The 25,273-nt window shown below is 39.9% G+C and overlaps 2 protein-coding genes across 2 annotated transcripts in view; one reads left to right on the forward strand and one right to left on the reverse strand.

Moving 5' to 3' along the window:
* IQGAP2 (IQ motif containing GTPase activating protein 2) overlaps window positions 1-25,273 on the forward strand; it is a 296,704-nt gene that overhangs the window by 205,327 nt on the left and 66,104 nt on the right. Inside the window, exons 14-17 of the mRNA XM_059418098.1 lie at window positions 10,132-10,222; window positions 14,895-15,062; window positions 18,022-18,164; window positions 20,062-20,232. Of these exons, the coding sequence (XP_059274081.1) occupies window positions 10,132-10,222; window positions 14,895-15,062; window positions 18,022-18,164; window positions 20,062-20,232 (573 nt within the window). The remainder of the gene's footprint in view (window positions 1-10,131; window positions 10,223-14,894; window positions 15,063-18,021; window positions 18,165-20,061; window positions 20,233-25,273) is intronic.
* On the reverse strand, window positions 629-7,200 carry F2RL2 (coagulation factor II thrombin receptor like 2). The gene is made up of 2 exons (XM_059418099.1): window positions 6,982-7,200; window positions 629-3,133 (listed from the first exon to the last, which is right to left on the reverse strand). The coding sequence occupies exons 1-2, from the start codon at window positions 7,043-7,045 to the stop codon at window positions 2,061-2,063; spliced, it is 1,137 nt and encodes a 378-aa protein (XP_059274082.1). The 5' UTR covers window positions 7,046-7,200; the 3' UTR covers window positions 629-2,060.

The following is a 25,273-nucleotide window of genomic DNA, read 5'->3' on the forward strand; positions in this document are numbered from 1 at the left end:
TTTCAAGAGTAACCTTGTCTGGGCACCAAATTCCTTTTGTCTCATGGAGCATGGCATGTCTCATGGCATGGAGTATGTTAGCATGTACCTAGCGGACAACACATTTTCTCTGTCCCTTCACTAGAGGCAGTGAATTGTGAGCTATTTTAAAAATCACGTTTTCCTTGAGAACTCAGAAATTAGTCCCCCTAAAAAAGCTTGGTTTTGCTCCATGTATATTTGCTATATAGAAGTTGTGTGCTTTTAACAAATAAATATTTCTGCATTTTTCACCCCTAGGTAGAACTGTGTTACATATGGTGACTTTATTTGCAGAAACCAATTCCTTTTATTGAAGTTTTTGTTGTCTTAAAACTTATTTTAGGTTTCTTTTCTTTTTTTAAAGTTTTTCTTTTTAATTTTAAGTAATTTCCAAACCCAGCGTGAGACTTAAACTCACAGTCCAGAGATTAAGAGCCTCTTGCTCTACTGACTGAGCCAGGTTTCTTTCTCTTGCTTGCTCTAGTGCTTAACTGATTTTTATTCTTCATGTAACCTCGTACCTACTATAAAAGATCTTCATGTGTGTGGTTTCTGTAGGTTTTTTTAAAACTAAATTTAATGAAATAGGAAAGTCTGAACAATAAAACAAATTCTTTGAAAATTTTTATTGTTTTGATAGTCACTACAAAGTATATGGTCTGTGCACATTCCCATGGACTTGAACATTTATGTCAACAATCCTTCATACCCTTAACCACTAATATCCCATCTCCTATCTAGTATCTAAGCTAAGAGAAAAGTTGTTATTGACTTACAGGAATATACTGGTCATTTAGAACAAAATATTTCCCCTTTAAAAACTACATGTAAGGGAAAAAAATATTGGAGATGTTTTTAAACTTCTAAATGACCTCATGAGTGTGTTCTATTTCAGCTTATTTTTTTTACATGCCCAACTAAAAATGATGTCCAATGTCATACGAGGTACATTGCCTTCTCAGTAAGAATTGAATTGCTTTGGGAATTTATTCATTCACTCAGCAGTGTGATATACAAAGCACGGATCTGGTCCCCACAGATCTCGATAAGTCTTAGATCTATAAGAAGCTAAAGAAGGGAGAGTATGAGCCCCTTCTTTACTTGGTGCTTATTTAAGTGTTAATGAAGTTAATATGTGTATGTAAAGGAACTACATGTAAGTGTCAGGATAAAAATACAAGAAAGGGAAAAAAATGAACTATTAGCAGGACAATCAGAAGAATGGTCCTTTGAGATTTTAAGAAATGGAAAGATTTATGTCGAACATGTTACAAACAGCTTTATGATTGAGAGTCAAGAGCAAAGAGTGGAGAAATCACGATTACAGCAAAGCAAGAAGCTTGGCCAGTGCCTACTTGGCAGACAAAGTTTATTGGGAAGTAAAGTTGGAAGCCCTGAATGTTGAGCTAGAGATTTACAGTTTATTCCAAAGCAGTAGATAGCCAATGGCAGTTTTTGAACTGTGGGTTTTGAGTGATGTGCTCAATCTACTATCTGAGGATGATTACTCTGGTGGTGGCCAGTGAAATGGAGGAAGGCTGGCAGTGAAGAGAATGACAAGAAGGCAAAGGTAGGACTAGGGTAATGGACCCCAGTGATAAAAATGACTCAGAGGAAGTTGACGAGGTAGCCACCAGCGTGAGAGTGGAAGGAGGCAGAAGAATTAAAAATGACACTGGATAGTGAAAACAAGAGATCTTAGCTTCTCCCTATGCTTCATACTGTCACACCTCTTCTGCCATGCATGACACCTAGAGCAAAAGCCTCATAGAAGTGAGGAAAATGGAGATATAAAAAGCTTGAAGTATGAGTCAGGCAAATATGTCAGTTGCCCTAAAGAAAATGGTGATGTCTTTGCCCCTGCAGTGACATTCTTAAAACACTGAGAAAGTACTAAATTTAAAAAGTGCTATTGAAATGTTTTATTCTGAAGCAGTATTTCTTAGGAGCTCAAAAATGGGGCCACAGGTTAGAATTCCTTGCACTAGGCATATGTTATCCCAAGAATGCATGTTTTCATGGATAGTCTTCCTCATTCCCTACGATGATTTCACCATCGTAAGGTAAACAGTGGAGTGATCTATGATTTTTGACATGAGAAAATAAAGGAGTGGATCTAGGCAACTATTGAGGCTTCCAAGGCACAAAGCTATGAGATAGACAAAATATAAGCCATCTGCGTTGTTGTAGTAGTAGTTGGCATGGTGAATAATAAGTATGACATTGCTCGGAGCAAAGCAAATGGTAAAAATCACAAGAATGAGGAGACTCGCTTTAACATAGCACAACCATCTGTCATCATATGTATTAAGCCTCCGAATGATGGCTGTGTAGCAGTAGATAACAACCACAAAGGGAATTAAGAATCCAAAGACCGCCAAGGACACGAAGTAGTAGAGTTGGAAGGGAGATGAAGACTCGCATGTGTTGTGGACATCATGGCAAGTGGTGATATCCTGCTGGACAAGGTAATACTCCTGCTTTAGGATGAGAAATGGCAGCAGGTATAAGAAAACCATTGTCCACACCAATCCACATGTCACGAAGGCATAGGTGCGCTTGGGCAGCGCTCGGTAAGTAAAAGGATGAACAATGGCTAGGTAGCGGCTGATACTAATGCAGGCAAGGAGCAGAATGGAGCAGTACATGTTGCCATAGAAGATGACTGTGGTGGCCCGGCACATGAGCTCTCCGAACACCCAGTTGTTGCCATTGAGATGGTAAGCTATCTTAAAGGGGAGTGTGACACAGAAAAGAAAGTCTGCAATAGCCAGGCTGGTGTAGAAGATGGTCATACAGATAGATCTGGTCCTGAAGAAGAGCATCCACAGGGTCACGGCATTGGCCGGCGTACCTACTGCAAACACCAGGATGTAGATGGCAGGAATCAGTTTGGTACTTAAGGAGCTGCCCAGGTACCCCACGGTAGCATTATTCACACGAAGATGGGACACGCTTTCTTCAGGGCACTTAATTTTTACAGGTGTGGTAGTTCCTGTCCAGCCTTCTATGGCAGAAAGGGGGAAGTCTTCAAAAGAATTGAAGGGGTCCCCACGGAAGGTCTTAATAGGTAAGGTTGGTTTTGCCAAGATGCGTACATCATTCTCTGCACCTGTAATTGAGAAGAAGTATTAATATGGAGCATTGCCAAGTCCATGGCTATGGTTCAAGAGACAATAAAACTAAAAGCTTTAGGCTACATAATTTCTGTAGTTATAGAATTGAGGATCATTTTTATTTTAAAAAATCAGGCAATTGACGGAATGCATTTGGTACATATCCTGTGCACCAACACTGTGCTCGCCCATGCAGGGACAAAAATGAGATGGCAACTTCTTGCATGTGGGAAGTTTATAATACTGCTGGAGAGAAAACAGTAATAGCACATCAGACCTCTACAGGCCAATATCAGGTCAACTATAAATCGTATAGGCATTCAGACAGTAGTTAACAGATTTAAATGTTTGAGCAGAATGAAAAAGATGAGCAGGAAAAAGATGAACATGAGCAAAGATGAGCAAGGGTCATAAAGAGATGGGAATGAATAGATGAGTAAGAATCTGGTAGATGAAATATGGACAGAGGCATAATGTGGGAGAGTATGGGCTGTGGGACCATCAGATGAGTTAATTCAACAAATGTTTATTGCATACTTAAATGCCAGGAATAGAGTTTTAAATAAACTCTAGGTCTTCAACTGTTAGACTAGTAGAGAAGATCCACAAAAACGTGGTATCGTGTTAGGCTCACAAGGTCTGAGGGATGAAAGAGTAGTTTCCAGCCAAATCTCTGAAGGGCCTCTTACCTGTACTAAGAAATGACATGACCATTCTTAGATGCTGGGGTCATGCACACACAAAACTACAGACAGAGGCATGGCCATTGTGGTAGACAGCATGATGGGCCCCCAAGAGTCCATCTGCTAATGCCAGGAACCTTTGAATATGTTATTTTATATGGCAAAAGGACTTAGCAGATGTGATTTAGGGTCTTCGGGCATGAGTGTCCTGGATTGGCTGAGCAGGCCAAATGTAATCCCAAGACTCCTTATAAGAGGGAGGCAAGAGAGTCAATGTCAGATATTTAAAGATGCTGTGCTGCTGGCTTTGAGGATGAAAGGGAGAGCCATAAACCAAAGAATGCAAGTGATGTCTAGAAGCTGAAAAAAAAAAAAAAAAAGGCAAGACAATAGGTTCTAGAGTCTCCAAAATGAACAAAGCCTGGCTGACACCTTGACTTCAGGACTTGTGACCTCCAGAAATATAATCTGGATTGTTTGAAGCCACTCCGTTTGTGGTAATTTGTTCCAGCAGCAATAGTAGGTTCATATAACCCTGATTTAACTTATATTTAAAATGACTTGGTGACCGTGTAGAGAATAGACTGAAAAGGTAAGAAATTAGAGGCAAGGGAGATGCATTCGGAGCCTCCTGTAGTCATTCAAACTCAAGGTGGACAGTAATGGATTAGAGCAACGACAGTAGAAAGGGGTAGAGGAACACTTGAGGCTGATGGCAGCTCTGAGGACCTGGCATCCCAGTTGGCTCTGGTGGCAGTGGGGGGAGGCAGGAGGCAGGCTTCCTCTCTAGATGATGTTAGGTGAGAAGATGGAACAAGGGGCAAGAGTAGAAGAAACAAAGGAAGAAAAGATGGAAATAGAGAATACAGTGAATGATCTCATGTCACTGTAGAGTGACAAATGGTAATCACACCACACAATGTGTAGAATTGTTGAATCACTCTGTTGTGCCCTTGAAGCTAATGACACGCTGTATGTCAACTATAATTTAAAAAACTATGAAAATTGGGAATTGAACAAAAAGAAGCAGAGACACAACCGCGTACTATAAATGTTGGGCATTGGTTGGCAGGCTAATTTTAATAATCCTAATTCATGCAAGACCAATTTCAAAAACATAATAGACCTTAATGCTCAAACCTATTTCTCATTATAGAATTTTCCCAAAAATTACTCCTTGAGATGTACAGGAAGTAGATCCTATAAAATGTCTAAGATGAACTTTCATGGTGATTTCAGACCTCATATTAATTTAAAATACCATTGTTCTGCCAATTACATCTTTTCCCATGACCTCTGAATTCCTACATGTTGAATACTTGGACTTAGTGATTAGTAACCTGGTTCTCATTCAAAGCCAGTTTCCCTTCCTGCTTTAATCTCTAGCAGTTGGCCCCCAGGTGAAACTGAAGGCTTCCTCATAACCTTGAGATTGCACAAACTGAATTCGGTGTGTAAAACAGAAAGTGTTGCCTGAACAAGTAGGGACAGAAAGGTGTTCGTGTGTCATTTACAGGAGGGTAGATTAATGAAAAAGAAAGAAGCACCTGGGAAGAGTTCTTGTTGTATTTGTGTGCCTGTGTTGAGTTGTGAACTCTGAAGGTGTGTTGCGTAATGTTTAAGTTCAGCCGCACAAATCCTCCTCAATTTTGCATTTTGGAAAATGCTTAAATTTGACATGACCCATAGAGAAGGGCCTTGGGAAGTAGGCACAAAGCTGGAAGACTGTGGCTGAAGAACACGGTGTACAAGATATTTCCTTTCAAGATCTGATAAGACAGCTGTGGAAGTGAAGTGTTTGTCAGTTTGCAGAAAATTCCTGTGGTTAAGCAAGACATGGTGTCTAAAAACAGGGTAAACAGTGGCTCTGTGAAGAAGTCTTAAGTCCTTTTTCCATGAGAATTCCAGATCTGGTTCAACTTGAATAAGTCTTGTATTCCTTAGAGTCTGGTGTGCCTTAAGCATAGTTCTCAATGTTAAATTTTATATATTTAAAAAATTTCCATTGAATTCTTAATAGTCTTCCACTTGGCAGAATGTTTCTGAAATGTTAACTTGGGGAAAGGCCTGAGAAAGGGACTGATTGAGGGCAACCGGATTTCAGCCTCTAAGCAATCGGTTCTTCATGCATGTTTCTCCCCCACCCACGGGAGAAGGGAAGTGCACTGCTTTTTCCTTTGTCACCTTTAAGTGTCCCCTGTTTGCCTCTATGAAACCCCACCAACCAGCATCTTTTTGCTTTTCTGCTGTATTTGCCTTCATCCACACCCAGAAAGAAGAGTCACTTGCCCTTTTCATGAATCTACAGATGTGCTATTGCCCTGAGTGGGTTCTCTTGGAACTCTCCTACAATCACCTTGGCAATTGAAACAACATTCCTTTATGGAGGCTTAGTTTTGTTGTATTTCTATTTATTCTACTTCATCGCTGTCCCTCACCCCAGCTCTCCTGCTCCTAACAATACTGGCAGGAGAATGCGTGGCAGTAAGAAAAAAAAGTTGGGGTTCCAGACCTATTGCAAACTGGTTTATTTTGGAGTAAGCAGGAGATGACAGCCTAACATTGTGTTGAGTGAAATAGGAAACACATAAAGAGTTGAATAATAGTATCTGGGAGATCTCATTTCTAAAACTAAAAAATCTTGTGAAAGTAGGGAAAACTCCATGATACAAGAGAAAGTAAAAAAAAAAAAAAAAGTATTTGATTAAGAAACATTAACTTGTTAGTACTACTTATTGAAAGACCACTCATTCGTTCTAGGAATATTCTTGTTTCCCCCCATTTGTGCTTTAAGAGAATGTATAAACATGGGATTTTTACAATTTCTTGGAAATGTGCTATCTTTGCTGATTTGGAGGAAATTCTTACAAAATCAGAATATTCTCGCAAAGAAAATTTGATTCTTAATTCTAGAGATCTAAAATCTTGACCACGCCACAAATAATTAAATTGAAGCAGAGAACATTAATAAGTCTTTGGCAAGGTTTAAAACGAGCAAACAGACCCCAGCTACTCACTTCCATGATGCTACCTTTAGTGAGAAACAATTAAACTCTGCCTTTAGGGTTGCAGATTGTGGGAAATGCAAAGAAAATGGGATGTAGTTCACTCTTGCTACACAAACCAGCACCCCCAATATGCCCCGTAAGAAAAGAGCTTACCGCTTTGACAAAAAGTAGGCGACAGGAGCATTACTCCAGCAGCGGCAAAGATGAGGGCTTTCATCGTGGTGACCTGAGTCCCGTTTCCCAGCTGTTATTAAACGTATAGAACTAGGGAGCACGGTTCCACCTCAGTCTCATGTGTTAACAGCAAATGGAAGCCTTCGTCTCTACTTAAGAGTGTGCTGTCCTGGGCTCCACAGACTGGGAAACTTGCCCAGGTCCTCTGGAGGGAAAGGGTGTGACGGTACTCATGTTACAGTGCGCATGACTCAGGCTGAGCTCTGAGCACATTACTTTGTCCCCAGAGAAAATCATTTAACTCTTACCCACCCCTAATATAACAATCCATTCTGACTAGATGCTGTAATTCCCAACCAGTGTGCTTTTGCGCATGGAAAGAATGTAGGTGACATACAGCCCTTTCCAGAAGTAAATTGAGAGTAGATGTCGAGTAGCAGTCGGTTTTGACTCTGTCACTATCTCAATTTATCCATTTAAAAAACACAGTCCCACAGTGTCATTTCCACTCAGAAACTGAGCTGTCAGAATTTATCCTTTCCTTATCCTTCCAGCTCTTTCAAATTTTAATTCTTAAACCCTTTACATAATTATAAATGAAATGGATCATGGAAAGCAAGCATTTTTTAGGAATTTAAATGTAAGAGCTTGACTACTTTGAAAATTCTCCATCAGTGTCACATTGGTCTGAATTTGTCATCCCTCCTTGGCCAGACTTGGTTTCGTGGTGTTTGATTTTGCCATAACTCAGCATCCTCGTTGGTTCAACTGAAGTGATGATACAACATTGAAACGCAGAGAACTCTCTCTATTCTGGGGTTGTTGGTGAGCAGGTCTATAATAAGGTTTTTTCTTTAATTGTGGCAAAATAGGTGTAACATACAATGGATCATCTTAATCATTAAGTGTCCAACTCAGTAATGTTTAAATATGATCACATTGTTGCACAATATATAAGCCTTTGTGAGTAGTGATTTTCCAGAGGATATGATTTAATGTGCAGTTAAAAAAAAAAAAGGCATTGTCGGAGATTTTTCTGTAATTAACACAACTGAAGTGTAAACACCAAGCCAAACAATCCAAATGTATGCTGCATATAGAATGGGGCAAGAATCGGAAAATGCAGGTTTTGCTTAAGACTTACAGGCTGAGGGATAAGCCAGGAAGGAATTGATCTGTGTAAACTTTGCACACTTGATTAAATTATGTCACTGGAATTTTACAATCAAAAGTCAATGTCTGGTACTTCAACTACATAATATATGATAACAGAAGCTGAGACTTGAAAGCTGTTATATTGTAGCAGTAAAAACCAAAATGCCACAAAATAGTGAAAGGGGTACTTTTTGTTTAATTAAAATTGTCTAGAATTCATCTAAATTCAGGAATTGATGTCTTGATTTACAGATGACCCAGCTTCTCGTAACTTAATCCATTTGTAACTTATATGTTGAAGCTCTTTAGCTAGAGGTAGGGTCCTTACCATCCTATAAATATAGTTCCAGACTTCTAGTGGGCAATTTAAAAGGAGACCTTAAACTGGTGGGATTCAGTTTTTACTCCTGGTTTTGTATTTAACCCTAGCATCTTTTAGTGTAACGAGTCATGATTTAAACTGCTGACTTAAATTAATTTGATTTGTCAAGTTTCTCTTTGGTGTGTCTGGTAAAACAGATACTTTAAGCTTTGAAGTGGGATTGTTAACTTCCTCCTCATCTGGGCAAAATTTGTGTGGTGTATCTTCTACAGCGATAAGTTATGAAGGAATTTGGTAAATGCTCTTCAAAAAAATGGAAACAGACGTAAATGAACTCGCATGGAACATAGTTTTTAGGTTGTACTTGGGAAGAGTGTTTGGGTTTTCTTTGACTTTGGAAACAGAAAGAAAACAGCTCCTACTCCCCCGTCTCTTCATTCTTCCTATAGTCTTCAATTTCCTGTCTTGCTTTCTGTTTGAATCCTTCCCGTCCATTCTCTTAAGAAATGGAGACTCTTGCTAACAGGTGACAGTTCACATGTGACAGAGCCAGCTAGCTAGACATGATTGCAGAAGCAGGTGCCAGGCCTGGTCTCCATTAGCCCGGATGTTACAGGCTAAAATAAGAAGTTCTTTGTCTCATTTTCATAATGCTTTCCACACACATTATCTTAGGTTAGTCTCTGAGGGAAATAGTATTGAAGTCTTCCAGAAGAGCTGGTGAATGTTATTTCCCCTTCTACAACCCATCTATCCATCAGGAGTCCAAAATGCTGGAGCTGGTTCTCCCTAGCTCTGATGAACTACTTTCTGTTCATCACAGCCTTAGTATTTCCTTGTAACCTTGGGCAAGTTTATTATATCCCTGATCTCATTGTATAATTATTTTTAGATAAATGTATCTTTTCTACTAAACTGTTAGGTCCTTGAGGGTTCTTTGAGGGTTCTTTGCCTTATTTTTGTCTCTGTGTCTGATAAATGGTGTTGTATTTCCCTGAAATTTAAAATACCCTTTGGTACCCAGGGTCACCTTGGGTACCACAGTTAGTGATTAAGAGAGATGATGCAGAGAAGGCTTTTGTGGAGGAGGTAGCATTTGAATTAAGGCCTGAATGGTCAGAAAGCATCAAGAACCACACAGCCAGGATGGCTGGCTCTGAAGGAGGCTATGTGCAGGTCTGGGCCAGGCAATAGAGGAGTGGGAGTGAAGCCAGAGGGGTCAGAGGAACTAGATTGTTAGATCCCCACAGTCCCCGGGACTGTTTTTTCCTCCATGCAGGGGAAACCCTGTGGAGGAGTTTAAGCAGAGGGATCATCCAGTGAGACGTCCATTTTGAAGACAGTCTCTGCTTCTCCATGGAGGACCACTGTGGTAGAGGGCAGTTTTGGAAGCCAGAAAAACAGATAGACCAATGCACCCATCCAGGTGGAAGATGATCGTAGGCTGGACTGAAGGGGTGACAGTAGAGAAGGGAGAAGAGGTTGGATTTGGGGGTTATTTCGTTAATAATTTGTACAGTGTACAGCAGTGCTTGGTAGGTGCTGGCTGAGACTTTTTAGAAACTGTAAAAATGAGCTCCTGAAAAGCAGTTCTAGATTCTGTTTCATCATGATTCACTGTTCTTCCTTTTATTCTCTGACAATATTCCCAGGACTCTGAGAGTGTTTCCAAAGTTCTTTGGCTGGATGAAATACAGCATGCAGTCAATGAGGCCAACACGGACAAGGACAAAGCAAAGCGATGTAAGCCCTCATCTCCTTTTGTCGGCCCCATGTGCCTTGCTGGCTAAGCCACTGAGTTGTTTTTTATTCAAGTAATTTTTAAAATTATATCATTTTAATATCTGAAAATATTTGGATCCTTAGCAATTTCAGTGCTTGTGTATATATAGAAAAATAAGATTCACTGGTGGTGGCACTATTTTCAGTGATTGGGTGCTAACTCTAGCGAAATCTGAGGATGTTGCTGAACAAAATCTAGAAAGCCAAAAATGGTTTCTAAACTCTCAAATTTCTAGTGTGATCAAGCCCCTTTTTTATCTTGATCCTTAGGACGCTAGCCCTGTCTGCTTAGTAAATGTCTCTCTCCCTTCCATGCTTTCCATCGTATTAGTCAGGATTTTCCAGAGAAACAGAACTACATATATATTTTCATCTGGAAAAAAAAATAGAGCTACATATATAGTCCTGTATCTGTGTATATCTGTGTATGTGTAGATAAATAGTTGTTCCTCTGGAAAGTATGTAGTACAGATATAGTCACATAGAGAAAGAAGAAGAGGGACATTTATTTAAAGGAATTTTGGTTCATGCTGTTGTAAGGAGCCTGGCAAGACCAAAATCTGTGGCAGGCCCCAGAGGCCAGATGGCAGCATTTAATCACCAAGTGGGTGTGGTTGCTGTAATGGACAGCAGAACCAAAGCCATCATCAGAATAATCCCACTCACAGAGACCAGTGGAATTGGCTGATTGACCACGGTGTTCCTAGAAATGAAACAGACTGTCTCCTAAATTCATACTTGGTTTGTATAAGTGGAAGAAGAGTTCTAGGTCAAATGAACAGAAGTGTAACTTGAATAACAAGAGCAGAGAGTCATGGCCCCTCTATCAGTCCCATACCTAATCATTTACAGACCAAGAACCCCTTGAATGAAGGGGAGACCAGGTCCTCTTGAGAATGAACTGCTATACTATCAAAATTTTACACAGTTCATCTTTCTTCCAGGCTTCCTCTAAAGAAGTCTTCAATCTTTGGCTGTGATAACTGGCCGAGGGGAAAGCACACCATTAGACTTTTCAGGGATTAAGGACACTGGCTCTGAATGGACACTAATACCAGGAAACCCAAAACATCCCTGTGACCCACCAGTCAGAGTAGGGGCTCACGGAGGTCAAGTGATCAGTGGGATTTTAATGCACTCTTTCTCCCCGTGGGTCCTCAAACCAGCCATGATTCCTTCTGCAGCTGTCGAACGCCTAAATGGAATAGACATAATCCACAAATGGCCAAATCCCTTCATTGGCTCAAATGATTAAGCTTTTAATTTTATTCTAAACCTCTCTTTTCATAGAGGAATAGTATGAAAAATCACATGGTGTTCTAAAGTAGCTTCAAGAATGATACACTAGCACTCTACATATACAAATAATTTGTATATGTAGATTGTATAGAATAACAATAACAAGTTATTGTTATATACAAATAACTTGTATATGTAGATTGTAACATTATAGATTGTATATGAAGATTCCTGAAAGTGTTATTGATTAACCTGTCCATTCATGGCACAATTAGGATGTACCCTGTTGTATCAGGTCATAGGATGCTGTTGAGATGCCTGAGTCTTGCCCCCAAAGATGTGCTTTTAAACTTTGGAAGCCTCCCTGGGGGAACATCTGGTTTTTATTTCCTCAGCCTGGAAAAATATGTGTATTTCTCCAACCTGAATTTTTATACCCTCAGGGTCTTTGAAGTCTTTCCGTTCTAGCACTCTAATCCTTAAGAAAAAATAAAATGAACTTGAGATGTATCCATAACAAATTTAAATTTAAATATAAACCTGAAGGAAGCCATAGTTTGAAGAAATGCATTTAAAAAATAAGGTGGTAAAAATTGGCACTCAAACAGCCGTTTCAGGTTCCTCTTTTTCTCTTAGAAATCAAACCAGTTTAGAAGTCCTTTCATTCATTTTATTCATGTTCTTCCTACCTGTGGCCTAAAACTGTGAAGTTTTTTGTTTCCCCCCATTGAGACCCTCATGGTTCTACTGACTCTGCAACCCAGAGGCTCTCTCAAATATATGTGACGGTCCACTCCAGACCCACACATTTAAAATTCTGTCTTCCACCTCAGTCCTGTACCTCAGAAGAATAGACGTAGTATGTTCTACAACAAAAAGATGTTCTGAAGTAAAACCTTCTATATTCTCACTTCAAGATGAGAATTTGCCAGTTTGTTTAAAATGAGTTTAATCTTACCTTTAAAAGCATTCTTCACCCTTCGTATGAAGGCTTGAAACAGATCCTTGTTACGTGTTGTAAGCTTCAAACCCACTCGCAGGTAGTCTGGGAAAAGTGTTGCCCTGTGTGTTTTACCACAGTCAGGACTTAAAAGGGCAGAGTGACTCAAGTCTCCTACGTGTGGGCTCATGTTCATGTCCACTGGAGACCCATGCTTTCTTAAAGTAGGTCTGTCTCTACTTTTGACTCCTGAAAGCAGTATTTCCCAAACTTCTCCCATTATTCTATCGCAAGGAACCTTTTTAGGTAGATTTCCCCTGAGTACTTCCCACCATGAAATTTGAATACCACAGATCTATTGTGTTTCTATTCATGAGCCATAGATAGGCCTATGCTTTCTACACAAAAAGATGTCTTGCCCCCTCCCCCCAAGAACCAATTTTTTTTTGCCCTTCTAGGGATTATTTCACCTCTTGGGAGAGAATACATGCCTTAGAGAAAGACCACCGGTAATGGCCTAAGATATAACACAAAGCGTTCCTCTGAGTCTCTTAGGAGATTAATGGGAGTTTTCTTAATTTGTTCCGTACCACCAACATACCTGACTTTATGTAGACCATTTATCTGACATCTTATCTGGAGCTAAACCATATCCCACAGATGAAGCAAAAAAGGAATCAAAATCCATGTCTCAAAGCCTGTGCCCTGGACCTGGTTTCCTCTGCCCATTGAGGACCCCTGGGAGAGATAACTGGAGCTGTGTGTTCTCATCTTGGGCAAAACACTAACTAGTTCGGTGATATCTCTGCACAGCTCAGAGCACATCAGGCAGTGAGGTGTTGGCTGCTCTGTGTGAGCACAAGGCAGCAAGAGGAGAACTGGCAGGACAGGAGGGGACAACGAAAAGGCAAAGGGGTTTGAGGCCATTTTAGTGCAGGAACAAAGAACCCCAAACACACCTCGATAGTACTTGAACTACAATAAATAATATTTATTAATACCACTCATGGTATTTATTATAGCACAGTAGAACGACAGGAAGGACTCTTCCGGCAGCGCTCAGTAAACACTAAGCCCCTACTGTGTACCAGGGACTGTAGATAAAATGATGAGCAGGAAGAGACACTGTTCTCTTGGGATTTTCTCCAGGGCTTTAGATTTTTTACAGAAAATGGTTCTTTTCAGAGGAGGAGTATGCTTTGGTTACCCAGAAAATGAACCTGTTGGGCCCCTACTTGCAGGTCAGCACTCGATGATACAGCACATTTCTAGTGCAAGAAATGTGTGCCTCTATTCTACCCATCTTTTAAGAAATATGCCATTCTACTGGGTTAGGTGAAGCTGTCATATAATTCATGTGAGGATTCTTTGTCATTTACTTGTTGCGTCTGCTTCTCTGAGACCACAAACCTCTCGAACACCAGGACCGCATTTGTCCCATCCTTGAAAGCTTTCCTGGAGAGGAGGAAAGGGCAACTGTTGGTCTATTAAGTCCTACAAGCACAAGAGCACACTGCTGGGCCTTTTGTTCTGCAGCAGTTGAAGTTTGCTACAGAAGTTCTTGATGCTGTACGTAAAGTCAAACTCCACTTTTCTTGCCCCTCCAGCTTTCATACTTCCACACACATGAGAACGTAATTCAAGGACGTCAGTATACCATGAAGCATGTGTACGGTTGAGTTTGACATGTGCGTGTTTAAAAGAGAAAGAATATCCATCTCTCCCCCTTTTCTTCAAAAACTTTGTCTACAAAGTATTTTAACCTGGTTTCTTCCATTTTTTGTTCTAGACTTCTAATTCAGTGCATTGATGGTTTGTGAAAACAGTACTCTCATTGGTTGGGCCAGAATATTCTCAGCTGGAACAGAAGTGGATAATAAAGAATTTACCATGTTAACCTTGTTGACACAATAAGGCAGGAATTTAAAATGGGATAAGAGGTTTTCTAGATCTAAACTGGCTCCAGAACCAAGTCGATTGCATATGTCTACCAGCTGTACCTGTTGCCTTTCCAGAACATTTGATTAGGTTGTTAATGACAGATCTTGTGAATTATACTAGTGATATACAAGAGAACATCAGGACTTTCACTTATTCTAAAATAAATGTCTTCATAAGATTAGTTCTCAAATACTGATTGATGACCTACGTCAGGACTGCATACCTACTGTCCCCAGTTATAGAGCACTAGAGTGAGTAGGACCTCGTGCTTTACACCACACGAGAGTAACCTGGACACACCACGATTTTTAATAAACTGCATTTCTATGGGGCTGTGTTCTTACAACCTAAACTGGTAGGTGAGTTGATAACTGTCGCGGGTATATGCGTTGCATACTCTGAAAGGGTAAGTTTATTGCCAATGCATTCCTGAAAGGTTAAATCATATCTTTACATACCTCTAGGCTCAGTAGAAGATAACCATTAACAGAAACTTTTTTTTTCATGATGCAGGGGTCACACTGGTCATCGATGTTAATCAGTGTCTGGACAAAGAAAAGCCAAGTGATATTCTGTCTGTTTTAAAGTCTTCTATGTCTAACACAAATGATGTAATCCCTGAATGTGCTGACAAGTACTATGATGCCCTTGCAAAAGCAAAAGAGAACAAATCTGAAAGTGGTAAGCTTTTTAGTCATTAGCGCCAACTAAATATCGTTTTGAATATGATGCTGTCTGTGGTCTTGTATCAGTTTTAAAACAAATACTGCTTTCAGATGAACATTTCTAAAATACTTTTTTATCTTGGGCTCCTGGGTGGCTCAGTGGGTTAAGCGTCTGTCTTCAGCTCAGATCATGATCCCAGGGTCCTGGGATCAAGCCCCGCATGGGGCTCCCTGCTCAGTGGGGAGCCTGCTTCTCCCTCTCCCTCTACCTCTCCCTTGGCTTGTGCTCTCACTCTCTTTATCAAATAAATAAAATCTTTAAGAAAAAAATGTTTTTTTTATCTTGATAAAGAAAAATTTTTAGATGTGGCTTTTTATTTTTAAAGCTCGGATTAACTTGGCTATGCATGGGTGCTTTCATAAACTTGAGAAATACAGTATTTAAGGAGATTTTTCTTTATCTAGAGTTTCCTTGTTGATCCATTTCTCTAGTGATACAAACTGATTTTTTAAAAAATAATGTGTAATTATTACAGAAAATCAAGCCAATACAAATAATTAAGAACAACTGTTAGCCACATAGAAACAATGCTAGTGAGAGTTTAGTTATATTCTTTTTATTCTGTCTGCTGAGTCACCTAGATAATATCAATCTGTTCATTACATTTGAAAAATAAAACTGGGATTACCTATGTCCCTCCTTTTATTTTTTAATATATAGAGAGCATATTTCTTTTTTTTTAATTTATTTATTTATTTATTTTCAGCGTAACAGTATTCATTATTCTTACACCACATCCAGTGCTCCATGCAATCTGTGCCCTCTATAATACCCACCACCTGGTACCCCAACCTCCCACCCCCCGCCCCTTCAAAACCCTTAGATTGTTTTTCAGAGTCCATAGTCTAGAGAGCATATTTCTACATTGACCTGTTTCTCTTTATTCTTTTTGAAACAAATGGTAGATGATTGCACAGTCTTGAGTAGGAGTAAAGCATAATTTTGAACATGTGAAATAAAGTAGAATGAACTGGTCTCCAAGGGACCAGATCCATAACCTCAGCAAGTGTTTATGCTCATTCAATCCAATGACAGACCATGAAGTGTTAGCTCTGGAAAGTATCCTTGAGATCATGAGCCGGAAACTCATTTCTCAGATTTGGAAACACATTCTAAGATTATGGTCAGAGGAAGCCCATAACAAACCCAAAGCGGTTAATTCTTGATAGTTCATGTACTGTTCCTTTAGTAGATTGTTACTGAGAACCTCATGTCCAGAACCTCAGGGATCTGGGTGTCTCTTGACTCACAGGCTTGTGTTTATTTGCACCACATCGTAGGTCTTGGACTTCCTCTTCTTTAAGAAGCTACTGTGACAGTGTATGGCCTAAGAAATAGAATTGAAGGGGGAAAGGGTGGGCTTTTGTTTTTTTTTTATAGTTCAGCTGGAAGACTTTCCCATAGTACCCTATGTATTTTTAAGTTTACCTGATGTCTTTCCAACCCAGAGCCTTCACCCTTCAATTCAGCAAATTGCCCATTGATGAAGTGTGAAGAGGGTTATTGGCCATTCTTTCTTACCTGGCATCTGATTGCCCTTTCCCTTTTCATTCCCTTCACATCTCTTCATTCAGAGTCACTGTAATGTCTGTAATGGAGAAAGACTTGTACTACAGTATTAATGCAGGGGTTAAGTTCAGGTTCAAGTCCATCCTCTATCCGCTACCCTTGCCTACTCCTCTTCCTTTATGCCATGTTCTGGTACATGTAGTCATATATCCCCAGATTCCCAATTCAGAAACCCAGGAGTTATCTTAAATCCATAATGATTACTTATGATCATCCTAATTTGACTGTACAATGTGTGTTCTAGTAGACCAGTGCGTCTACACAGATAACAGGTGTCTTACTGCCCAGGAAAAGAGATGTATCTCTTTTCAAATGGGCAGTCACAAACAGAACAGTTGAGGAGCACTTTAAAACCAAATAAAGAATCAAAATACATTCAAGGGCCTTGAAGTTATCTCTGCTGAGTTATTTGAGTGCATTTAAATATTCTGTAAGGAAATTCACTTGAACTTCAGCTTCCCTGTAAAGACATTTAGTCTAAGGCTCACTTGACAGCAGTTGGCTTAGACTGATCAAGGCCAGATCATTTTTATGTTTATTTTTGTTGCTGTTTTTAGCTTGCTGGTCTGGGACAGGAATTGTGGCCATTCAACAAAATAAACAGATTTCTAAATATGAAATAAAGCCCATGGATTCATGAGGAGGAGATGCTCTTCTTAACTAATGAAGCCATGAGTGCCATAGATTTTTTTTCTAGTACATCCTTCCCCCCAAATTAAGTACTTTCTGCAATTTTTTTTCTCATTTTGTATGGTTGGGTGGAACAAGGTGAGTCAAACCAGGACATTTTCCTTCTCCCTACTTAATGACTTAGTATTTGCATATGCCAGTTTTTACTTTAGATAAAGTTGTCTGCAAAGATGAGTCCCTTCTCTGTTGGTTTCATGCAGATCGTTGGCTTTCCCTACGTAATGGGTCACAGTTCTTCCAGGTCACTCCTTCTCAGAGAAGTTGCTGGGAGACTTCCTAAGTAAAGAAGATTCTTGCTTGTTGGTCTCCTCTGTCCATTTGTCATGCTATTCATATCTATCAGGGACACATATTCTTTGTTTGCTTTTCCTTCTTAATGGCCATTTGTGACTCCTCTCCTCATGAGAAATTTGAGGTCCAGAGCCCTAGCATTACATATCCCTCTGTCCTCCCCTTGATTTGGCTGAGTTGAGAGCAGCCATTGAATACATAGAATTCACTCCATTGAATGAGTCATTTCTCATTATTTTAACTTGGGCCATCAAAATGCTTGATAAAAAATTGTTTATTAGGTCATTTTACATATTAGAGAAACTACATTAGTGTTCAAGGTTTCATTGTTTCTCTCTGGAATGTAACAAACTTCTTTTTTTAGTGTCTACTGAAGGTTCCTGGCTCAAATTCAGCCTGCAGGATAAATATGAGTACTACTACAACATCGATTCAAAGGAGAGTTCCTGGGTCACACCTGAACCATACTTGCCTAAAGAATCATGGCTCACAAAAAAAGAAATTGAGGTAGGAGGTTCATGTTTAATGAAACTGTACTATGAAAAAATAAGTGTGATTGCTTTTCTGTTTTTGAATCATGGAAGTGATGGGAGGAAATAACTGATTTACTAAAGCCTGAATATAGAGTAAAATCTTCATAAATGCCATTGTATATGGCTGCATGGCTACTAACTTTTACAATTATTTCCATATTAGTATACCACCACCAGACAGAGCAAGGGGATGAAAGCTTTTGTAGCTTTTTTGGAATGGTCCATTATCCTAAGAAATCAATCTTCAGGTTTGCCTTGACACAAAAGCTCAATTAGTAATAATTACTTGGTTGTCAGTATTTGGAAAGTCTTATTCTTTCCCCCTCACAGCCTACCACAGAGATATGTACGACCTTTAAAAAGTCAGTAATGCTTTCTGGGGGGAAATACTCTTGAAAAGATGTTCACAAGATGTCTTTGGACTTGAGACCAAAGTTGGACCTACAAGAAGTGAAAATTTCTGTTTGATCCATGCATTGTAGTATATTTAAAGAGAAAATACTAATAATAATTTAGTTCCATTTTGGAAAAAGAAAAAAGAAAGGAAGAGCACACAAATGTAGGTCTTACAAAGTTGTTCAAAGTTGCCAACATCAAAGATACTACAGTATAGCAAGTTTGAGGATCGAATCACCATTATGGTATTTGCTAAAACTCAGAGAAAAATCTGTGGCCTGGAGCTGACAGGGCCACCAGAAATCCTGAATGATGAGAAGACAGTGAAGAGAAGATAGTTAATTAACTAATTTCAAATATCCAAGATTGTCACAATTTACAAGAAAATACTCTGGTGGCAGTTCATCATCAGGGCTACTTGTTAGAAAAATGAAACTGTGGACAATATTTAAAAACCTGATGCTGTAGTTGAAAAGACATATCAAACTGTGAAGAAGCAGCATCAGAATGTTATAATTTGAAGCCAACGATTACTCCATTGGTGTCCAAAGTAACTTTGTGAAATGGAGCATCATTCTGTTAGGATTACTAAAAAGTGGAAGGTCTACGTTGTTAAAAAAAAAAAAAATATATATATATATATATATATATCTTCTCCAGACAATCTAAAAGTGCTGATTTCATGAATGTTAATATGTCATCTTTTAAAGTTTTTTAAGCATTTTTTGTGATGCCAGTTTTAATTGTTTAAATTAGCCCCCCATTCCACACCGAATGAGAGGCACCAGCCAGTAGAAGTGATTCCAGTCTTGGCTTGCATCTCTCAGAGAACATAAAAAGCAAACCCAGTTTGTAATCCACAGAAAGACTTTTCACAGTCCCCCCTTCTCCTTTTTCCACATTCATTCTCATTCAGACAGGGTTTCCTCTGTCTGGCCATGATAGTCTGTCTTTCCTCTCCCATCACTTTTCCTTCTGTCCCAAGTCTTTTATCTTCCCCCAAGTTTATTTTGAGCTGCTCTAGGCTCATTGCAGAGGTCTGCCTACTGTGGTCTGGACAAGAAATGGGGCAGAGGAACCAGAAGACTTCATGGCCACTGCAGTCTTTTCCTTGGCAGCCCTGGGGAGGGAGGAGTTGATATGTAAGCCTATTCCTACTGCAACCTTCCTTGTCCCACTTACACTGTGGAGCTCCAGCCTCACACCTGGTCCTTGCTGGCACCTCTGCCTCCAGATTCTGAGGTCACTCAACCAAATTCTCAGAGCACCTCAGCTCCAAGTTCAGAAGATTCTAAAACATGTTGCTAGGAAGAAGCTAAGCCAGTCCATCCCTGGTTCTGGTCAAATCTCCTTTTAAACCAGGCCAGAAAGAGTTCTCCATATCATTTTCTCAGAGATATAATCTCCAGAAGCTTTTCTCTATGCTGCTTTCACCTGATGTGTGAAGTGTAACCATAAGAAATATCTCTTGCCAGGACATTGTTGAGAAAGTCACAACAGATTATGTCCGTGAGAAGATGTGGTCTGCGTCTGGTGATTTGCTTCTTCGCCTTCAAGCCACAAGTTCAGGATCCCTTCTTAAGAAAGAGTACGAAGCTAGGAAATCATATTTGTATGAACAAGAAAAGCCTGTGGCCAAAATACAGGTATGTCAACCACCTACCACTAGTTACAGCAAACTGTGCTATTCTCTGGAGATGCTTCATTTGTTAGTTTGACAATCAACTTCCAGCATTCCAATTAACAAATCTGACTGCAGATTTCCCCCTTAATCATTGCCCCCAAATCTGGCTTATTAAGACTCAGAGATAGGAAAGACATTGAATGATTATTCACCTTTGGAGACCATCAAGGGATCCTGTGGCCTTGCCAAGGTCTGCCTACCACCAACCTAGCTGGAGCCAGAGGGACTTCTCAGATCAGAGTTGAAATCCTGTTTCTCTAAAAAGCTGGATCTCCTTGTGTCATCTACTTTCTATACTAGGTGCTTTATGAATTGGTTTTTCCGTGGCTAGTGCATGTTGAATGGCACCTGTTTCTGTGTTCTTCTAGAAGGAAAGAACAGAAGAGCTGATGAAATGGATTTAGCCTCTCCAAGAAACTCTTCTCCCTTACATCCTCTTCATTTAGGCCTGCAGAAGAAATACTCCTTTCCTACCTGGTTGGCCTTGAGTTGTTCTTAAGCTTGCATGACTCCTCTGAACTTTCTGGTTGCCAGGAGAGGGACTGGTCAAATTTAGATGTTTCTCCTCTGTATTTTCCTACCACCCTCCAACAACCACCATGCTGGCTTCCAAAGGGCTGTGTGTCTTTTTTTGTGCATCCAGAGTGATACTGTTATTGATGGACAGCATTTGATGGGTTTTTGCATTGGCCAATAACTAAGAAATTTCCCCAAATGGAAGTTTTTAAGTTGGAGATTCCTCTTTTGTGACCATTGGTGTGCTTAACTGCTTTCCTCACCTAACTATAATATCATCCAGGGCAGAAAATAAAAGTTTTAAAAATTCTTGTATTCTTGTATCTTGTGAATGATAGGTGCTCAAATATTTGAATCTGTTCAGAGCTTAAGATGTTAGAAGGCAGGAATGATTAATTTTAGAAGAAATTTCTCCCATAAGCTGGACAAAGATGTTTTCTTAGCTTAACTAGTAAGTTTTCCATTTTATTTCTTCTTTAAACAAATGGTAGCTAAAACACACAGGAAATGAAAAAAGCCTGAAGAGAGAATCCTCTATATTGATGCTAAGGCTCTAATTTTACACAGAATTTAAAAGTGTCAGCCAACTTGACACAATTTGGACCAACCCTAAGCTGTCCAGGCTCAGGGCATGGAGCAGTGTTGTATTTGGAGGACATTTGGAGCACACTGGTATAAAATCCATCTGATGTTGGGACCCAGGACCAAAGTCCTGAGAAGGTTCGGGAGAAGAGCAGCAGCTATCATCTGGAGCCGTTTTCCTCCATCTCAGCAGACTTGATAAGACTAAAGAAGCCATGGAACTGTGAAGTCACCCTTCCTTACTTTTGTTTTTGTTTGTTTTTCCCCTCAACTCTTCTGATGGTTTTTTAATGAAGAGAGCCGGAGGTGTGAAGGCAAGCTGTGGACCGGAGAGGAATGCATATTCAGCATAAACTTGCTGACCTACAAAACCAGAAGATCATGAACCAATGGATATTATGCTACTCTCACTTTTTGTCAATGCGGCCGATTCACCCTGAATTAGGGGAATGATCTCAAATGTGAGGACTTCCCCTCCATGAAAGAGCTCAATCTTCCTAGCTGGTTCATTGAGTCCCAGATACAGTAGTCTTAACAAATTCAGAGAAAAGGCTCCCAGGCTAAGGCCAGCCCTTCCTCAGTTCTACTCCCCTCGGTCTCCTCCCAAAGAACTGAATAGTGGTAGAGAGAATATATAGCATCATTAGCCAGTCCTCTGTCTTGAGTACTTAATGGAATATATCAGAATGTACCCAAGGTGTCTCATGAGAAATTCACTGTCATTCATGGGATTTTTCCCCTCTAAGGTAAGGTGTCCTATCTCTCTCCCTGCAGAGAGAGAATCTCTTGAGAACAGTGAGAAAAAAAAAAGCCATACTATTTTTTTAAGATTTTATTTATTTATTTGACAGAGAGAGAGAGATCACAGGTAGGCAGAGAGGTAGGCAGAGAGAGAGGGGGAAGCAGGCTCCCTGCTGAGCAGAGAGCTGGAGCCAGGGCTCCATCCCAGGCCCTGAGATCATGACCTGACCAAAGGCAGAGGCTTAACCCACTGAGCCACCCAGGCACCCCAAGCCATACTACTTTTGAGCAGTAAGAAGGCCCTGGTAACATTGCCTGTATTTATAAATGAGTGGCCCAGAAAATAATCTCAAACAAAAAGGAATATTTTATTTTAAAAAAAAGGAAAAGGATTATAAATTATAAATATAAATTAAGTAAACTAACATTTAAGGATGCTCTTAGCCCAGGAGATGGAAGAATTTCTATGCTGAAGCTCTTTCATGCTTTCAAGGAATTGAATGAGACATGGACTTAGTGAAATAAGACAAAACACTGCAAGATAAGTGATATCACAAGAGAGGAGAAGAAATAGTGACGTTGTAGGATGTAAATGAACTCAGGATTGCAGAATGTGCAGCGAATGCCGAGAATAACTGCAGCACCTGGACAGCTTGAGAAAACTCTCACAGAACGCTGAAGAAAAAAATAGACCATTTGAAACGTACATTCTCATCTGAAAATGGTAATAACTCGTTTCGTGGCTGGGTTGTCAGAATGAAGCGGGATGACTCACAATACAGACTCGGCACATTTTGCGGCCCTTAGGTGCTCAGCAGTGCCCAAAGAGAGGAGATGATGGCTCTAAGGACAGATAATCAGCGGACATTGAGATTGCTGCTGTGATACAGGGAGAGATCAGCAAAACTGAGCGGGAAGAAATAGATAGCTGTGGTATTTTTTTTCCTTGAACTGAGGAATGCTGGAATGCTGCTACTTAGGAAAAACCATAATGGTGGCAAACACCCAAACTTAGCCCGGGAATGAGGGAATTAGTGAATTACTAAACTTCAGAGAGTGTTACAGGCATCTTGGAAAGAAAGAGAAGCAAGCTTCTCTGAAGCAGCTTTCAGATTGCCTGGAGCAGTGGGAGAGTCTGCAGGTGGGGAGGAAGGGGGCAATCTGATGGGACCCTCCCACATCATGTTGTTTTATTTTTTTTTAAGATTTTATTTATTTATTTGACAGAGATCACAAGTAGGTAGAGAGGCAGGCAGAGAGAGAGGGAGGAGGAAGCAGGCTCCCCGCTGAGCAGAGAGCCCAATGCGGGACTCGATCCCAGGACCCTGAGATCATGACCCGAGCCAAAGGCAGAGGCCCAACCCACTGAGCCACCCAGGTGCCCTCATATTGTTTTAATGTAAGTGACTACTCTAGAAGATCAGTGGGCTTTCTCCCTTGGAGCTAAGAACAAAAAGAGATAAATGGTTAGGGTTTTCTTGGCTAAGAGGTCACGCAAGAATTTATGCTTCAGAAGTTAGAGTTGGTAATTTGGATATTACTGTCCTGGGTGCCCAGTTACCAAACAAGGCAACCGATTTAGCAAGCCAGATTTTCTAGAGATTGACAGTTACAAAGGTTGTAAAACAGAGCAGTAACCTCTGAGGTCTAGATATTTTGAAAATGTGCTTTGTTAAATAGGTATTACACAGAAAATACATTTATGGTAAGAAAAAAAAACAAACCAACAAAAAGATGGCTGTTCTAAATTTTCCCACAAGTTCTTAGACCAGCCAGAGAAGGAAATGGACACTACTGTAAACACATTCTGTCTCTAATTGTCTGCAAAAAGCTGCTTGCAAATGGCTTTATGGTTTAGAATTTTGTCTCCTGTTGCATTTTCATCAGTAACTCCTTTCTCCCAACTGTATACCCATAATTGCTTTTAATAAACATTATCTAATTAGAAAAGCCTGCAGTCTCATGGCCTAGCACAGAACTTCTGTTAGCACTGAGTAAAAAAAAAAAAAAAAAACAGTTCTGGCGGAACTAAAACGTAAAAACTGAAAAAGAAAGTATAATTTTAACAAGGAAGAGGCATATAGTATTCTGCTTCTGTAGACCAAAGTCTATACCCACCAAAGTAGCCTTGGTTTGGGAAAGTAACAATAAGTGTAGAATGATTTCAGAAAACTCTGCATAATCAGTAAAGAGATAAAATACTGAATTAAACCTCCAGGAAAATCCTGTTGTTGAACATTGACTCCTTGGTACATTAAAAAATAATACAGAATGGACAAATGGGTTCATTCTACCAGTGCAAGAATGTGTCAATATTACATTAGTCTTTACTATAACAGATTATCCAGAAGGTTTGTGAATCTGAGCTAATAAGATTAATAGTGTTTCTGAAGTTTAGATAATTCCAGAAAAGCAGAAGGAAGAACTTCAGCTTATCCTAATACCTTATTTGCTTTTCAGTTTGAATTTAAAAATGGGGTATGTTTGAATATAGTTTTTCACATTTCTGTGCTTTAAAAGTGTTACCCACAAAAACATAGAAAGCACCAATGAGACCCATCCCAATGAATGTGTTAGTAGTTAATTTGCCATGGCTCCCAATAACCCACAGCTAGTGTTCCCTTTCCCTAGTCTCTATAGCCATCAGGACACGTTTGCAAGCAATTGTGGATGACAGTTTTTCCCATCATCTCAGAAATGCTGCACTGACAGATCCCATGGTGACATTTTCTAAATGGGCCATCAACTAAAAATCCTTTTACTTTGCTTAGATTTTTATTACTTGAAGTGTAGGGCATGTACTGGCACTGTCATTACCTGAAACCCTCACCAAGACCCACTAAATCCTAATCTGCATTTTTTTTAAGATTTTAATTTATTTGACAGAGAGAAATCACAAGTAGATGGACAGGCAGGCAGAGAGAGAGAGAGGGAAGCAGGCTCCCTGCTGAGCAGAGAGCCCAATGCGGGACTCGATCCCAGGACCCTGAGATCATGACCCGAGCCGAAGGCAGCGACTTAACCCACTGAGCCACCCAGGCACCGCCCTAATCTGCATTTTTTAAAAAACCCTCCAAAGATTTTGTATACATGGTACAGTTTGAGAAGCACTATGAAGCTCACTCCAGTTTTAAATCCTCAATAATTTACCTTCCTGTAGAATT

This window comes from Mustela nigripes, chromosome 12 (assembly GCF_022355385.1).
Source record: "Mustela nigripes isolate SB6536 chromosome 12, MUSNIG.SB6536, whole genome shotgun sequence".
NCBI classification, from domain to species: domain Eukaryota; kingdom Metazoa; phylum Chordata; class Mammalia; order Carnivora; family Mustelidae; genus Mustela; species Mustela nigripes.

Excerpts from the sequence above, each read along its gene's own strand:
- F2RL2 (XM_059418099.1), bottom strand. The coding sequence starts at position 7,045 with ATGAAAGCCCTCATCTTTGCCGCTGCTGGAGTAATGCTCCTGTCGCCT. Across the intron at positions 3,134-6,981 it reads GCCTACTTTTTGTCAAAGCG|GTGCAGAGAATGATGTACGC; the intron begins GTAAGCTCTTTT and ends TCTCAATTACAG.